The sequence below is a fragment of the Pelophylax lessonae genome, assembly GCF_965119305.1.
Source record: "Pelophylax lessonae genome assembly, chromosome: 9".
NCBI lineage: Eukaryota > Metazoa > Chordata > Amphibia > Anura > Ranidae > Pelophylax > Pelophylax lessonae.
The window spans coordinates 213,423,143-213,441,717 of NC_138776.1; the positions used below are offsets into that span (position 1 = coordinate 213,423,143).

Genomic DNA, 18,575 nt, shown 5'->3' on the forward strand with positions numbered 1-18,575 from the left:
TGTGTTCTTCCAATAAATGTTGTTCCTGTTTTACCCTCAACTCGGAGCTTTGTCTCGTTTTTGGAGGGGGATTTATTATACAGAAAGCCGTTCGAATGTTTGGGGCTCTCTTTGGATGATTATTCGTATGCTGGTGTGCTACAGGGGTAATTCGTACATGCTGCAAAGGTGGTACATCCACTAAACAGCGGTTTCATTCCTTTTTACGCGTAGGTTCGTAACAATCATCATGGCAAATAGAGTGGTAAATCTCCCCAAGAAGTACACATACGGCAATACAATCTTGACAAGAGGTCCAAATCTTACCCCTTCTCCACAGCATCCAAAACTTTTCTAGAGATAAAGTTTAAGAAAGTGTTAGGATATTCTATTCATTCTTTATCAAAAGCTACTAGTCCTAGAAGGAGCAAGAAAAAATGTACTGTAGAGCTTGAACATTGCTTTAAATGGTCCCATGATATCATCATAGGTACCATATGCTGATTTGTGAAATAAACAGAAGGTTCCATGTAATGTGAAATACATAAGCCTGCGTCTTTATTTGGTGTCCTACCACAACATAAACATCCTTGTTCTGGCATACAAATATTCCAGCCAACATTTGTTTAAAAGTTTCCTAGTACAAAGTGACATAAACACACACACAGACACACTCCGGTTAAACTGGATGGACTGGTGTCTTTATTCAACCTTACCAACTATGTAACTCTATGCATGTATGTAACACACTGAAATTTTATAATATTTTTTTTTTCTGGGTACAGGCACCACCGACTTTTCCATTGACAATGCCTCTCTGAATGAGAATAAGACCAGGAAATTGAACAGCCCAGTCATATGAAGAATGCAGCAATGATTCTGAAAAATCAAATAAATCATAGTGTTCTTCATACCCCAAGACTTTAGGCTTTCCAGTTTTACTTGCCAGATGGCTCAAATTTGTGAACACTTTAAATGGTCATTACATTTTTGCTTTTAGAGTTACCATGCTGTATTTTGTTGTACAAATGCAATGTCAGTGTTTATTTCTAGCATAGCAATTTCCTTAATGACTGAGATAAATTTAAGAATGTGAACAGCTCATATTAGGATTTTGACTAAGTCTTAGGGTTAAGAATTACATTTTGGTGAAAGAAAAAAAGTTAAAGAAAATGTGCACTTTCAAAGCAATGTCCTATTTTATGTTTTGTTTTTTTTTCCCTCCAGAGGCGAGTTATATTATGCAATGTAGATATACCATGACGAGATAGCTGCGGCCTACCCTAGCCCACAGCTTTGCTGATGTTGTTGTTTCAGAGAAATACCCTATCCTCTAGTTGTGCCTAAACAGTTTTTGTTTTTAGAGATAAAGGGGGACATCTTAGACAGGAGACTGGCTCAGTTATCTATATATACAACCAATAGTGACTAAACAAAACTAAACAAAAACGAAACAAAACCATGATCTGCATTGAGTAGTATAACTAGGCTTAGGTGTTAGGAGAATACTTTTGTGTTAGGTATACTTTACAAGTTAAGGACCCAAAGGATTTATAGCCAAAATGTTTTTTTTTTTTAGTTTTGGATAGAGTAAAAAAAAAGTTAAAACCCCTGCCAATTTACTTTTGTATATTATTGATGAAATTACTCTTTACTTCCTTTTCCAGAGCTACTATAGGAGGTTAGAGGTAATCTCCCTCTTAGACAGTAAGGATGGGCTCTATGTTCGAGTCGAACGTAAGTTCGTCTCAAACATCAGCTGTTCGTGTGTTCACGGAATACACAAACAAATGGGGCGCTTGGAGGGAAGTTCGCCTGCCGATGAGCGCCCCATAATGCACTGCGCTTTTGCAGTGCATTGATTGCTGATGATTGGCCAAAGCATGCACCTGACCTGTATTCTTTGGCCAATAACAACACAATGTCCTGTCAGAGCCATGATTGGCCAAAGGCAGGGTGCCTTTAGCCAGTCATGGTTTAGGGGCTAAGTCCACGCCCCACACTATATAAGGATGCTGCTTACACGGCAGCCATGTATAGTGTGTTACAATAGAATTTAGGCAGGTAGCTAGTGGATATTGTGTTGAGTCAGTTTAGTGCAGTCAGTGTAGTGTACAGGCATACCCCACTTTTAAAATGTATGGATATGGATAGGCCCTTTGGGTCTGGTATAGATTTCAATGGGAACTCCATGCCAAAATTTAAATAAAAAGTGTGGGTCCCCCCAAAATCTATAACAGACCCTTATTTGAGCATGCAGCCTGGTAGGCCAGGAAAGGGGGGGGGGGACGAGCGAGTGCCCCCCTCTGAACCATATCAGGCCGCTTGCCCTCAACATGGGGAGGGTGTTTTGGGTGCCCCCCAAAGCACCTTGTCCCCATGTTGATGGGGACAAGGGCCTCTTCCTGACAACCTGGGCTGTGGTTGTGGGGGTCTGCGGGTGGGGGGCTTATTGGAATCTAGAAGGTGGCCCCCAGATTTCCCCCCCCCCCATGTGAATGGGTATCGGGTACATCGTACCCCTACCCATTCACCAAAGAAGTGTAAAAAAGGAAAAACCACCGAACACAGTTTTTGACAAGTCCTTTGTTAAAAAGAAAAACAAAACTGTCCCTCATTGTAAATCCATCGTCAATAACGATGCCTGCTGACCCAAAAAATAGAAAAAATTTCAAAAACGCTGTGCCTTTTCTGAGGCTACCCACCCTATGCCGCACTTCAGCTTTGACAGCTTTTTTATTGTCAAGGGGCGGGGCCACCCAGTTATGTCACCCGGTGGCACCGCCCCCTTCTTAAGTCACATGACGCGTCCCCAATAGATCATTTTACCTTACCTTTTGATCTGGGGAAAATTAAAAAATGATGGATTTCCCCTCACTTTGTTTTTTGTTGATTATTATCATCCTGACAGTGGTAAATCTCCCTGAGGAGGACACATACAGCAATACAATCTTGACAAGAGGTCTAAATATTGACCCTTCTCCACATCATCCAAAGCTAAAAAAAGGTGGTTTTAGAGATAAACTTTAAGAGTGAGTTCCATACCATACCAGGCCGCTTGCCTTCAACATGGGGAGGGTGTTTTGGAGTGCCCCCCATCAACATGGGGACAAAGGCCTCTTCCCGACAACCCTGCGCTGTGGTTGTGGGGGGTCTGCGGGTGGGGGGCTTATCGGAAATTTTCACCAAAAGCTACTAGTCATAGAAGCTTGTACCAAGAACAAATGTACTATTGAACTTGAACATTGCTTTAAATGCTCCTATGAAACCATAGGTAGCATATGCTGATTTGTGAAATCATCAGAAGGTTCAATGTTATGTGAAATAACTTAGCCTGCGTCTTTATTTGGTGTCCTACCCCAACATAAACATCCTTATTCTGGCATACAAATATTCCAGCCACCATTTATCTAAAAGTTTCCTAGTACTTTATTTTTTAAAAAACTGAATTAGCCTCATTCGTTCATGAACATTCTTTCTGACTCACAAGCAGATCCAGCAGTACTCATTGTAGATACTTCATTTGTGTAAAGAAAGCTTGATATTTATTGAAAAAAGAACTATATACTATGAAATACAAAATTCTAGGCAATTGTTAATAACAGTTAGTTACAGCAAATTGAAGCTAACAATACGCTTGTTGATTGATTCAAAAACAAAGCAAAACTGAACTAGGGCAATGATTTATTAGCTGATCAATATTATATTTGTCTTGTGAATTTGCTAACTGATCAATACTATATCTGTTGAGCATACTAGCCTAATGATCTACGAATTCCAGTCTGCAAGTACCTAACAGCAGATGAAGCAGTAAATGAATAACTGCGCCATTGTTACAGAAAATAATGTAAGATATTTCTGACTGTTTAAGTTAAAACAGTGCTAGTTATCATAAGGAAAACAATGTATTTTATATATAAAGTATCAATTTGTTCTTTGTATTAGTTGTTGACCTGGATTTATTAAATAAACAACTACCCTGTTATAGAAACCCAGTCTGCTTTTCTTTTTTACTTTTTTTTTTTGGGGGGGGGGGGCGTTTTTTTTGCCTTGAGTATTTACCACCAAGCCAAAGTCAAATCTGTTTGATAAGGTTACCATTTATAAGAGGAGACTTCTTTCCTCTTGAAGCACTGGTTCTTTCTGCCCACACAATGCTTCATGCATAGTCATTTAAAGAAGCAACATGTCACATTGGCTGGCTTCTTCTTACTTGTTCTATGCACCAGCCTGCCAACAATGTCTGTGCAAGATTTGCATGAGAATCTTATCCTTAGTTTCTTCTCCGCCTTGTTCCACTGACGTTTTGCATGACTGCAGAATCTTGCAGTTTATAAACAATTTCTCCCTGGAAGGTACTGGTGACATAGCTTTGCCAGGGAGCAGCTCTGAGGCCCTGGCTACATCACCAGCGCCTATTGAAAGCCAGGATATAGGTGAAAAAAATGTAATTAATCTAAAACTCTCTGATTGTACAAATTATTTATTGATGTTTAGGGATGTGCATGCAGAGCTGCATATACCATGGATTTTTGTGTTGGTGGGAAGGATAAAGGCCCATCTTAAAACAAAATAGTTAATGTTAACTGGTTGAAAGATCCTACATTTTGTATTTTTGTAAGTCAGACTCAGTAGAACACATTGTGTCCCAACAATTTACTGTAAATAAAGACTGCTGCATTTTCTGTGAAAGTAGTGGTCTGACATGCCTTCTGCCTTAATAATTAAAATTTTCAGGAATTCAGTGATGGCCACCCACAATTTCCATATTTCAATCAAAGTGGGCTTTTTCTTTACCAGGGGTCTTCAAACTTTGGCCCTCCAGTTGTACAGGAACTAAAATTCCCATCATGCCTAGTCATGTCTGTGAATGTCAGAATTTTACAATGCCTCATGGGACATGTAGTTCCACAACAACTGGAGGGCCGTAGTGGGGAGATCCCTGTTTTATACCCTCCTGCTGAGCTAAATAAGCTTTCCATCCCCAGATGCATGCTTACCTTTCAGTCATAGTTACATAGTTACATAGTTAGTGAGGTTGGAAAAAGACATCAGTCCATCCAGCTCAACCTATGATGTGCGCGTGTGTCTACTGTTAACCGCACATTGCATACCCCTGTATGCTGTGGTCCTTAAGGTGCCCATCCAATAGCTTTTTGAAACTATCAATGCTCCCTGCTGATACGACTGTTTGCGGAAGAGAATTCCACATCCTTACTGCTCTTACAGTGAAGAACCCCCTGCGTATTTTAAGGTTAAACCGCCTTTCCTCTAGTTTTAGTGAGTGGCCACATGTCTTATTGTATTTCCTTTCTCTGAATAGGTTTTTCCATATGCTAGGGCTGCCAGTACAGTATTTGTACATTGATATCATATCCCCCCTCAATCGTCTCTTCTCCAGAGAGAATAAGTTCAGTGCTTGTAGTCTTTCCTCATAGCTGATGTCCTCCATTCCCCTAATTATTTTTGTTGCCCTTCTCTGGACTTTCTCCAGTTGCAGCACATCCTTCCTGAGGACTGGTGCCCAGAACTGGACAGCATACTCCAGATGTGGCCGGACCAGAGTCTTGTAGAGAGGGAGAATAATCTCTTTATTTCTGGAGTGAATCCTCTTTTTTATATATCCCAGTATTCTGTTCGCTTTGCTTGCAGCGGCTTGGCATTGCATGCCACTGCCAGGCCTGTTGTCTACCAGTACCCCCAGGTCCTTTTTCATCCTAGACTCACCCAGAGGTCCCCCCCCCCCCCAGTGAGTAGCTTGCTTTCTGGTTTCTGGCACCCAGGTGTATTACTTTACATTTTTCAACATTAAACCTCATCTGCCATGTAGTTGCCCACCCCATAATTTTGTTCAGGTCCGCTTGTAAAGTTTCCACATCCTGCCCAGAAGATATCGGCATGCTTAGTTTAGTATCATTCGCAAATACTGAGATTTTGCTCGATATCCCCTCCTCTAGATCATTTATGAATAAATTAAACAGGATTGGCCCCAGGACAGAACCCTGGGGGACCCCGCTTTCCACACCCGCCCAATCTGAGTACTCCCCGTTAATCACCACCCTTTGCAACCTCCCCTGGAGCCAGTTCTCTATCCAGGTACTCACCTTATGGTCCATACCTACCTTCTTTAGTTTGAACAGTAAGCGTTTGTGGGGAACGGTGTCAAAGGCCTTTGCGAAGTCCAGGTACACCACATCCACAAGCTTGCCTTTATCTAGGTGGCAGCTCACTTCATCATAGAAGGTTAATAGATTGGTTTGTCAAGAACGATTTTTCATGAATCCATGCTGATTACTACTAATAATACCATTTTCATTACTAAAGTCTTGTATGTGGTCCCTTAACATCCCCTCCAAAATCTTGCAGACTACTGATGTTAGGCTGACCGGCCTATAGTTACCCGGGATATATCTCGGCCCCTTTTTAAATATTGGTACCACGTTGGCTTTTTTCCAATCAGCTGGCACCATACCCATCTGTAAACTATCCTTAAAGATCAAGAATAATGGTCTGGCAATCACCTGGCTGAGCTCTTTAAGAACCCTCGGGTGCAAGCCATCCGGTCCCGGTGATTTATTTATGTTAAGTTTCTCTAGTTTAGTTCTAAGTCTATCTTCTGTTAGCCATGGCGGTATTTCCTGAGGTGTGTTGTTTAGTTTGGCCTTTCGTGAAGACTGAAGAGAAGAAATTATTTAACACTTTCGCCTTTTCCCTGTCCTCTGTGGCCAAAACTCCCTTATCGTCTTTTATGGGGCCAATGTGTTCTAGCCTCGCTTTCTTACTGTTTATATACTTAAAGAATTTCTTGGGGTTTTTTTTTACTCTCCTCCGCTATATGTCTCTCGTGTTCTATTTTAGCCGCCCTGATTTCGTCTTTACATTTCTTATTACACATCTTATTACATATCTTTGTAATGCTTGAATGCTGCCAATGACCCCATCAGCCTTGTATTTTTTGAAGGCCTTTTCTTTAGTATTAATATGCATTTTTATGTTGGAGTTTAGCCACCCAGGGTTTAGTTTTGCTCTTTTAAATTTATTTCCCTTTGGAATGCACTGGTCAATCCCTTTGTTTAGTATGCTCTTGAAGCACTCCCATTTTTCCTCCGTGTTCTTTGTTCCCAGGGTTCTATCTCATTTGATATTTTCTAGCAGAGAGCGCAGTTTTGGGAAATTGGCTCTTTTGAAATTCAGTGTCCTTATATTGCCCTTGTGTTTCCTATTACTGTAATTAATACTGAAACTAATTGACCTATGGTCACTGTTTCCTAAGTTGTCCCGTATTTCTATATCCGTGATCAGGTCTGTATTGTTGGTAATCAGTAGGTCAAGTACCGCATTGTTTCTTGTCAGTGCGTTCACCATCTGACCCATGAAATTGTCCTGCAAAACATTTAGGAACTGCCGAGCCTTGGCTGAGTGTGCGGTTCCTTCTGCCCAGTCTAAATCTGGATAATTAAAGTCCCCCATTATAATGACATTTCCCATCCTTGCTGCCAATCCTATCTGTAAAAGGAGGTCCGCCTCCCCCTCCTCCCTCTGGTTGAGGGGGCCTTTAGCATACGCCCAATATTACCTTCCCCACCGTGCCTTCCCTTTGAAGTTCTACCCATAGGGATTCTTGGTTGTGGCCTTTGCAGTTTGCTTAAAGGTCACTGACAGATATGCAGTACACTGAAAATTTAAGTGTAAAAAAGGATAACTGCACTTTCTTTAGGATAGCATTTGTTCTTAAAGTGGAACTGAATTCAAAAAGAAAATATTTACTGTGGTAAAAAATTAGAAATGTCAATTGTGCCTAAGCAGTATCTTGAAAAATGTACCTTTTGTCTGGCATTCCTCCTCAAAAAAAAAAGCATGTATGTGAGTGTAATGAGGCAATAATGTTATAGCTATATATTTGCAGTGAAAATAGAAAAAAAAATATCAGCCACATTCCAATCAGCTCTTCTTGCAGTGTTTTAATAATCCGTGAAATGATTGCATACAGTGATGTCTCAAACACAAAACCAACCTTGTTTGACAAGCTTTACCACTCCAGGATTTCTCACAAAGGTAGGGGACTTCCACTATCCTTGTGAGCAAGCCAAGAGCGCTGAAGAGCATCAAGGAAGGTTGGTTTTGGGTTGGAGACATCGCTTTATGCAGCCAATTCACTAATTATTTAAAACACTGCAGGAAGAGCTAATTGGGATGCGGCTAATATTCTTTTGTATTTTTAATGACGAGTGGAGACAGACTGTGATGGGCAAAACCCAGGTTGTCCATGTGCAGGAGAGACCAGTTTTGAGTGGAGCTATGGATCTCTGTGTGTTTCTATGTATCTGCAGCGTTAGATTAAAGTATTTATCTGCCTCTGACTGCTAGACTTCTTGAATTTGGAGTAAGATATGTAATGTCACTACTCTTCTGCACACTATTCTCCTTATTTGATTCTCTGACATAAGGAAACAAAAGCCCTGCCTCTACCAAGATAGCCACATCCACACAGAGACACAAATCATTGTAAGTCAGTAATGGGGAAAGACCATCTGCAAGGAGGCCACAGATAATGTTGTAGACTAATCTTTTGCCTTCTGCCGGCATTTTTTTTTCTTGGGGCACACCATTTGGGGATTAGTTTCGCTTTTAAAGGCCTGACTAACAATATACACAAGTCACAGAGGAGTACACCATTTGTAGCGTAAAAAAACTAGCAACGTTTTGTCAAGTTTTTCATTTAGCAGAGTACAGCACAGCAGAAGGCTCTGCACCCTCCTCAAATCAATAGGTGACAGAAGGTGTTTGCCCCATGCTAGTTTAATGCTGGGACCTATACAATGCACTTCACTGTGGTGTACACATGCCTAAATCCTTAAAGCGGAGTTTCACCCAAAGGTGGAAGCTCCACTATAAGGACTACTTACCCCCTGACATATTTGGCATGTCATTTTTTTTTTTTTTGGGGGGGGAGCCGGTACCTAGTTTTGACAGGTACCCACTCCCACTTCTACTCGGGCTGCCTAGGAGGATGGAGCAGAAGTTCTCCTCTTCCCCTTCCTCCCTGCAATCTCCTGGGACACGTCAGTGCACGTCAAGCTGTGAAGCAGCAAGCTGTGACATCCGGGTGCCCACACTAGTGATGCCGGCGCCGGGGAGAGCCGAAGGAGAGAAACAAGGGTTCAGAAGGCCAGATCGCTGGATCGCGGGACAGGTAAGTGTGTGTTTATTAAAAGTCAGCAGCTACATTTTTGTAGCTGCTGACTTATAATAAACACAAAAACGGCTGGAACTCCGCTTTAACTTTGTAATTGTGTATAGAGTCTAACTGTAAATTTGCACATATACAAATACCTTATGAAAATGATAAATATAATTTTTCACCATTCATTTTTTTCACACCCAAGGCACAGTAAGCTCCTATACTATTTGATTTTGAACTTAATCTTTTTCATTTTTTTCAGGTACATAGATGTATTAGATATGTCAATATCTACAACATTAAAGGATAAAAAATGTGCATAATGTTTGCAGTAATTATTGACATCATACCTGACGCATTTGTAATGCTCTATATTTTTGTCTTCATTTTTACAGACTCTACAAACCGTGACTCTCTAGATATGATTGAAAGATGCATGTGTTTAGTGTGTCTAGATGCGCCAACAGGTGTAGAGCTAAATGACAGCAACAGAGCTCTTCAACTTCTTCATGGTGGAGGTTACAACAAAAATGGTGGAAATCGATGGTATGATAAGCCTATGCAGGTAAATCTTTGTTTTACTTATTCAGTGCTACAAGAAGCAGGTCAGAGGGGATTAAATGTTTTGGCAGTTCCCTAATACACCTTACAAACAACAATGGATGAACGTGTTTGATCACCAATGTTAGAAGTCTGCCAAGCAAAATAGGAAAGTTGGAAGCTTTAGTGCATGAAGAGAACTATCTGTTAATTAGTATTGCTGAATCTTGGCATTATTCTTCACATGACCAGGCTATTAATATTATGGGCTATGCTCTCTTTCATAGAGATAGGGTAAACAAAAAAGGTGGTTGTGTCTGTCTCTATGTGAGAAGTGATCTAAAAACTAAAAGGGAGTTTGAAAGATAACCATGTTAATGGATAGTGTGATGCTGCTGAGGAATTTTAAGTGAAGTTGCATATTGATGCTCATACTTCAAGGTTAACCTTCTTAGCGGTATTCCTGAGCGTGGCTCGGGGTTAAATTTCAGAGCCAAAAGCGGTAATCCCGAGCCACACTCGGTGTACCGCCAGAAGCATCGCTGGATCCTGTAAAAAAGGTTACTTACCTTGTCACCGGGATCCAGCGATGTATGCGAGCGGTATGCGGCGGCGGATCTTCCTCCCGATCCTCTCCTTGCCCCGACTTCCGTCTACTGCGAAGTGACGTTCGCAGGGGGGTGGAACCAGCGGCAAATTCAAATGTATAACACACCAAACACACTGATACCATTCAAAATAAAATAAATTCACATTACATTGCCCCCCAGTGCCCTTTCCTGTAGTTTTACTGTACTTTTTATGTATATATATATATATATATATATATATATACTTTAACTTATTTATAGTTTTTTTTTATATTAAAATTTATGATTTTGTGTTTCAAACTTTATCATACCCAAGATGTTATAAAGAAGAACGCACAGTAAAAAAAAAAAATATGTAAATAGTTGGTTTGGGCTGCTCATTCTCAAGAATTACATGCAAAATAATGGTACCGCTTTCAGCACCTAAAATCCGAAAGAATCATACCGCCAGGGAGGTTAAATATTGGCCTTTGTTACAGGCCACTCAATGTTAACTGGGAGGTAGAGATGCCACTCCTTGCACAGATACAAAAGGCTGCAAGGGCTGGGGTAGCAGAAATAATAGTAGCTTTTAAGTACCCTAAAATGGAACTAAAAAGCAGAAATTATTTAAATGTATTACAAGTTCCTTTAGGGATACATTTTTTAAAAGCCTGAACTAAAAATGGTGCTCTTCTGGTAGTATAAAACAATGCAGAGCTTATGACTACCTTTTATATGAAAGAACAACGGGGCAACAGTGACAATAACGATTTCATTTAATGTAAGTTGTAAAGACAAGCATATAGTGGAAAGAAAAAAACACCTAATTTTGGGAGCAAATTTGCCAAAGCTAAGGGCTGCTCCCCAAGACTTAGATTGGGAGGAAATATTGTCATAAAAAATAAAACACAGAGCAGAAGTAGGAATTTTAAAATTGACTGCATGCAAACACCCCACAAAATATAATCCTATGGGCAGCCATAAAAAAAATAAAAATGTAAGAGTAAAAAATGCAAAGATTCAAAACGAAGGACATATTCTTTGAATATGTTGATGGTTCACCCCTTCCATACATAAATTGTATTTCATTCCTAGAAGATGTAGTACCATCTTCTCTGAATGGAAGAGGTGGGTAGAAAGGGTGGGCATAGTTAGGCAGGCTTAATGAGTGCTTGTCACAGGCGGCATGGGTGGGAGGGACATTGAAGGGGGAAGATTTCTGCTAAACCAAGTCAGGGCAGCACATGGGACACATCACATTAAACGTAAGTAATATCCCTTGTGAAGATTTTTTTTTTTTATTAAGTAAATCTAGGCTTTAAAAACCTGTTTAATCTTTTGATAAAAAAGTAACAATCTTACCCGAGGGTAAAGTTTCCCTTGTTTTCAGAGGTTTCCAACTTGAAAGGCAGATCATGGAGATTGTCCTCAGTAGCAATATGCCACTTTACAAGGGACAGCACCTTATCCAGACTCTTGGGTCTGCATATAACACTGTAACTTAACAGTCAAGGCTCTGATGTCACAGTCACCGACCATTCACTTGACTTTCTGAGCAGGCATGAGCACCTCTGGTTGCAACCACTGTTTTTTTAAGGTGGAACAAATGATACAAATAGGACCTCATGGGCTTTTTAGGGTATAAACACATGCTATAATCAGTCAGCGTAACCCCTACCCTGGATATGATTTCTCCTTCATGTTTAGTATACTCCTTGACATCCTTGGGGTTGTAAGACAAAGTACACTTTTTGGGGATCCCTTGTTAAAAACGGTGCTAGCACATCAGCCCACTGCTCCTTGGAAAACTTCTGCCGTTCAGTGATTCTCTCTAAGATGCTGAGGTAAAACACATGACACGTAGGACACATCTTTGGCAGTCAAAGGGTTAACGCTGTAGCCCAGCCTGATGTCTGACAAGAATCAAAATATATGCAAAACAGATGCCGGCTTGTTATACAATACATACAGCAGAATAGACCACACCAAGGGGATTTTTAAAGTAAAAAACACACAATCCATCTGTTTCCAAACACAAGCTTACTAAAATAATCATATCTATCCCCTTAGATCTTTTCTTGAGTGCTGTCCAATATATGATAGCTAATTAGTAATTAGGACATGTTGCAGTTCATGTTCCAACCAAACCATCTTGTTTCTTTATTAAAAAATAAAATGAACTATACAACCTTAACCACTTAAGCCCCGGAAGATTTTACCCCCTTCCTGACCAGGGCCTATTTTGCGATTCGGCACTTCATGACTTTAACGGACAATTGCGCGGCCGTGCGACGCTGTACTTAAACGAATTTGACGTCCTTTTTTCCCCATAAACAGAGCTTTCTTTTGGTGGTATTTGTCACCTGTGTAATTTTTTGATCATGCGCTATAAACAAAAAAAGAGCGTCAATTTTGCAAAAATAACAATATTTTTCAAATTTTTTTATAAGAAATTCCCAAAAAAATGTAAAAATCAAACTTTTTTAACATTTTAGGCCAATTTGTTTTATGCTACATATGTTTGTTAAAAAAAATTGCAAAAATCGTATTTTGATTGGTTTGCGCAAAAGTTATTGCGTTTACTAACTAAGGGAAAGATTTTTGTCATTTTTGTTGTTTTTTTTTTAACGAGTAATGGCGGCGATTTTTTTTGCGGGACTGCGACATTGCTGCGGACAGATCGGACCCTTGATTGACATTTTTGACACTTTTGGGGGTACCAGTGACATTACTACAGTAATCAGTGCTATACATATACACTGTTACTGTAAAAATGACACTGGCAGTGAAGGGGTTAACTTTTTTTTTTAGAGGGAGGGGTTAAGTGTGTCCCTAGGGGCGTGATTCTAACTGTGATTGGATGTGGCAACTGGTGTAAGAACAGAGATCAACGGTCCTACATAGCAGAACCGTATGATCTCCATCCTTACACAGGGAAGAATGACAGGCGGCTTTGTTTACATTAGCCGCCTGCCTTTCTCCCGGTGTAACGGACAATCGCAAGTGCCCGGCAGACATCGGGTCCGCTGGGCACACGCGCGGGGGGGGGGGGGGGTCCGTGACTGAGCGGGAGTGGGAGCGCGCCTCCGGCGGCGCGCGCTAACGCCCTAGAGCCTCACAGGCTAGCGACGTAGCCCTACGTCGCTTTGCCTGTGAGGGGCTGACCGCCGCAGTAAATAGTCATGCGGCGGTCGGCAAGCGGTTAAGCATCACAATCTGCACACATGCTATTAATATTCATGTACAAATTGTAACAGGAAGTCAGCTAAATCTGGGAATGTAGTCACAGGAAGGAGATACATTTCCAGCTGACTTAGAAAGTCCATTAATTAATTTAGGGTGTTGGCTACAGAGCTAGCCAGCAGGAAGTTGAAAGGCCTTCAGCTGTTCAGAATGAGGAGATCAAGGCCTCTATAATTTGTCCAGAGAAAATCTATTGAGTGCTGCCTCCTGTCGCCGTGTAGGCTGGGAGAGGAGGACAGACATACGTGTACCTCCCGAAGCTGGTGGGCATGGGAGAAGGACTGCTGCCGCCTGTCGCCGTGTAGGCTGGGAGAGGGGGACAGTCGGATGTGTGCCTCCCGACAAGCTGGTGAGCATGGGAGAAGACCCCCTACAGCGATGTGAAGCTAAGGAGGGTAACCACGAGTGAAGACGTCTCAAAGGTGAGAAGACAAAGTGTTCCATGTGAAGAGTGTGAAGAGTAAAGGATCCTGTTATAAATGGACATGTGCTGTGTGAAAGAAAACAAAGGGACATGTTCAATGGACAATGTTTGTGCTGTGTGAAAAGCAAACAAATGGACATTTGAGTGTCTGCTGTAGGATCAGCAGTGTCGGCCCAACAGTAGGTTGGAAAGACTTCTTAGGTAGGTTCCAGTTGTGAGAAGGTAGCCGCCCACAGAGGCAAGGATTTATTTTGTTTTATTTTATTTTGGATGTTTTGCTGCATGCACTTGTTTGAAGAATAAACCTGTTGTTTGCAAGCACTTTTGGGCTATCTCTCTGTGAAAACGCACCCCCAAAGGGGTCATCCACGCCTACCACCGAGCTAATCCCTTACATATGGTGGAGGTATGCAGTGGGCATAAGCAGAGATCCCTGCAATGGAGTGCATATGTTTGATGAACTTTGTCTGGTGCATAAGATTGCACAATCTATGTGTGCAGGAGAGAAGATCCTGACAGAAAAAAAAAAAAAAAAAGTGTTTTAAAGAGACAGCGGTCTCAAAATTATTTGATGAACTTTGTTGTGTCTGGTGCAAGTGACTGCACAAACTGTGTGTGCAGGAAAAGAGATCCTGCAAGAGAGAGAAAAACTACATGTGTTGAAGAGACAGTGGTCTGAAAATTGTTTGCTGGACTGTGAAAAATTTGTTTGTGGAGTTATTGAAGATGGGGCGGTCCAAACGCCTGAAAAATGCAAAGATAGATGAAATGAGAGACCGGATTCTATGGATGGAGGGGATGTTGCCGTCTGAACCAGCCCCATCCATGCCTAAAGAGAGTCTACTAAAGAGGAAGGTTGTTGTCCCTAGCAACACTGATGAAACTGCTATGGAGACGCAGTGTGCTCAGATGAAAAGTAAACTCAAAATGGAGGAGATGTTGAAACATCTGATTATATCAAATGCAGCTCAACAGCAAGCAAATGCAGCTCAACAGCAGGCAAATGCGGATTTTCAGCAGAGCTTTGCAGCTCAACAAAAGGCTCATCAAGAGAGCATGGCAGGCTGGAAACAGAGACGCCAGCAGCCAATGGAGGCCATCGGTTTGGAGGAAACCGAGTATGTGTGCAGGGCTGAGTTGGATGCCTTGCAACGGAAAATGGAAGAAAAGGAACAAGCCTTGGAATTGCTTAAAATGGAGCATAGAAACTTGCAGGAAATGAATGAACTACTCAAGTCTCATGTGTTACAGTGGGAAGAATCCACTGCTCTTCTTTTGGTCGAGTTGCAAAAACGCAGAGAGACTATAATGGAGAAAGATACCATCCTCATGGAAAAGGAAAGTGAAATTCAGACTTTGCAGAAGCAAAGCATGTGTGAAATGTTGGAGTTGCGTAATCAGCTGGAAAAAAGTCTTCAGTGTTTGGAAGTTACAAAAATAGACCTGCAGGAGTCGCAGGAACAGAATGTCGCTCTGAAAACGACATTGTCTCTCAGCGACAACGAGAAAAGTGAAAGAGAGGCTAAATTACTGAGTACTGTGTATGAGCTCACTACTTTGAGCAATGTGGTAAATGAATGGCGTGCGGACTGTGAAAGTTGGAAAGGGGAAGCCCAACGTGTCCAGCAGCAGTTAAAGGAGAAAGAAGCCTGTGTGGCAGAATTACATTCTTATTCCCAGATGCTAGCCAATGAGGTGAAGGCTCTTATGCAGGGAAAAGGAGATTGTGAACATAAGAGGGAAAAAGTAGAGGCACAGCTTCTGGAATCGCAAGTGAAGGTGTCAGAAGGTGACCGATTGTGTGCTAAGCTGTCAGAGAAGGCAAGCCGACTGCAGGTTGAGTTGGACAATGTTACAAATCAGCTTTCTCAAGCAGACAGCAAATCTAGAGAAATTGCGGAAGATTTTTCTATCTTGGAATCGCAGCTGCAAGACACGCAGGAACTCTTACAGGAAGAGAGGTGTCAAAGGCTGAGTTTTAGCACAAAGCTCAAACAAATGGAAGATGAGAAAAATGGCTTCCTGGAACAATTAAAAGAGGAGGCGGAAGCAAAGAAAAACCTATCAGAGCAAGTCGCAACATTGCAAGCTCAGATAGCGGATATGAAAAAACGCATGGAAGAAAGCGTTGGTTCATTACAGTGTGTTGAAGATGTGAAAAAGAAGTTTGATCAGATGCTTGGTGAAGAGAAGACTGTGTCTGCAAAATATGCAGAAGAACGCGACCGTGCAAAAACGGAGGCGCGTGATAACGAGAGCAAAGCCCTGTTCTTGGCTCGCTCTTTGGAGGAAGTTCTAGAGTGTAAGGCTGAACTAGAAAGTGTTAACAAACAGCTGCGTACAGAAATGGAAGAATTGGTCAGCTCCAAGGATGATGTTGTGAAAAGCGTTCAGGAGCTAGAAAAGTCTAAACGAGCCTTAGAACAGCAAGTAGAAGAGATGAAGATTCCGTTGCAGGAACTGGAAGAGGAATTCCAGGCAACAGAGGATCTGTCCCAAAGAGGGACAGATCCTCTGTTGCCTGGAATTCCTCTTCCAGTTCCTGCAACGGAATCTTCATCTCTTCTACTTGCTGTTCTAAGGCTCGTTTAGACTTTTCTAGCTCCTGAACGCTTTTCACAACATCATCCTTGGAGCTGACCAATTCTTCCATTTCTGTACGCAGCTGTTTGTTAACACTTTCTAGTTCAGCCTTACACTCTAGAACTTCCTCCAAAGAGCGAGCCAAGAACAGGGCTTTGCTCTCGTTATCACGCGCCTCCGTTTTTGCACGGTCGCGTTCTTCTGCATATTTTGCAGACACAGTCTTCTCTTCACCAAGCATCTGATCAAACTTCTTTTTCACATCTTCAACACACTGTAATGAACCAACGCTTTCTTCCATGCGTTTTTTCATATCCGCTATCTGAGCTTGCAATGTTGCGACTTGCTCTGATAGGTTTTTCTTTGCTTCCGCCTCCTCTTTTAATTGTTCCAGGAAGCCATTTTTCTCATCTTCCATTTGTTTGAGCTTTGTGCTAAAACTCAGCCTTTGACACCTCTCTTCCTGTAAGAGTTCCTGCGTGTCTTGCAGCTGCGATTCCAAGATAGAAAAATCTTCCGCAATTTCTCTAGATTTGCTGTCTGCTTGAGAAAGCTGATTTGTAACATTGTCCAACTCAACCTGCAGTCGGCTTGCCTTCTCTGACAGCTTAGCACACAATCGGTCACCTTCTGACACCTTCACTTGCGATTCCAGAAGCTGTGCCTCTACTTTTTCCCTCTTATGTTCACAATCTCCTTTTCCCTGCATAAGAGCCTTCACCTCATTGGCTAGCATCTGGGAAAAGGAACAGGGGTCACTTTGAAGAAATGTGTGACAGCCTGTTGTCTCAATTGGAAAATCCTCTGCACAGCATCTTAGAGCAAGCAAAGCTCAAGAAGGAAGATCATTCCCTTTTACAACAAAAAGTCAATGATTGTGTACAGATGTATGGAGAGGCAACTCAAGTCACAGAGGGATGTCAAGAGTCCCTACTTGGAACAAAGCTTAGTGAAGCAAAGGTTCTCAAAGTTTTGTGGAAAACATTTATGGATTGCAGAGAGAGGCGTCTTAAGAATGTTGAAGACATTAAGACTAGCCCAATTGAGTTGCCTATGGATCACGGTCCTCCATGGTGGATTGGACAGACGGTTATGAGGGACAAGCTGTCTGACATTTATGAGAAAGCTGTCAATGAAGATGACAGAAACGAGAAGGAGCAAAATGATGCCAAAAATGCAGTTGAAGAATGTGTATATGAGATGAGAGACAAACTGTGTGGCATTTATGAGAAATCCGTCAATGAAGATGACAAAACAGTTTCATCCGGAAGCTTGAGGATAATAGGAGGCTTATCAGTGAGTCAGCAGTGCTTGACACATGCGTGCCTGGAAATCTGTGTCCCAACCCTAGGGTTGAAACAAGAGGGGGGGGTATGTAACAGGAAGTCAGCTAAATCTGGGAATGTAGTCACAGGAAGGAGATACATTTCCAGCTGACTTAGAAAGTCCATTAATTAATTTAGGGTGTTGGCTACAGAGCTAGCCAGCAGGAAGTTGAAAGGCCTTCAGCTGTTCAGAATGAGGAGATCAAGGCCTCTATAATTTGTCCAGAGAAAATCTATTGAGTGCTGCCTCCTGTCGCCGTGTAGGCTGGGAGAGGAGGACAGACATACGTGTACCTCCCGAAGCTGGTGGGCATGGGAGAAGGACTGCTGCCGCCTGTCGCCGTGTAGGCTGGGAGAGGGGGACAGTCGGATGTGTGCCTCCCGACAAGCTGGTGAGCATGGGAGAAGACCCCCTACAGCGATGTGAAGCTAAGGAGGGTAACCACGAGTGAAGACGTCTCAAAGGTGAGAAGACAAAGTGTTCCATGTGAAGAGTGTGAAGAGTAAAGGATCCTGTTATAAATGGACATGTGCTGTGTGAAAGAAAACAAAGGGACATGTTCAATGGACAATGTTTGTGCTGTGTGAAAAGCAAACAAATGGACATTTGAGTGTCTGCTGTAGGATCAGCAGTGTCGGCCCAACAGTAGGTTGGAAAGACTTCTTAGGTAGGTTCCAGTTGTGAGAAGGTAGCCGCCCACAGAGGCAAGGATTTATTTTGTTTTATT

At 41.9% G+C, this 18,575-nt stretch overlaps 1 protein-coding gene across 1 annotated transcript in view; it reads left to right on the plus strand.

Annotated features, from left to right (window-relative positions):
- The window catches only part of CHAT (choline O-acetyltransferase), a 193,304-nt gene that overhangs the window by 135,547 nt on the left and 39,182 nt on the right, over positions 1–18,575 (plus strand). Inside the window, exon 8 of the mRNA XM_082267579.1 lies at positions 9,556–9,725. Within this exon, the coding sequence (XP_082123705.1) occupies positions 9,556–9,725 (170 nt within the window). The remainder of the gene's footprint in view (positions 1–9,555; positions 9,726–18,575) is intronic.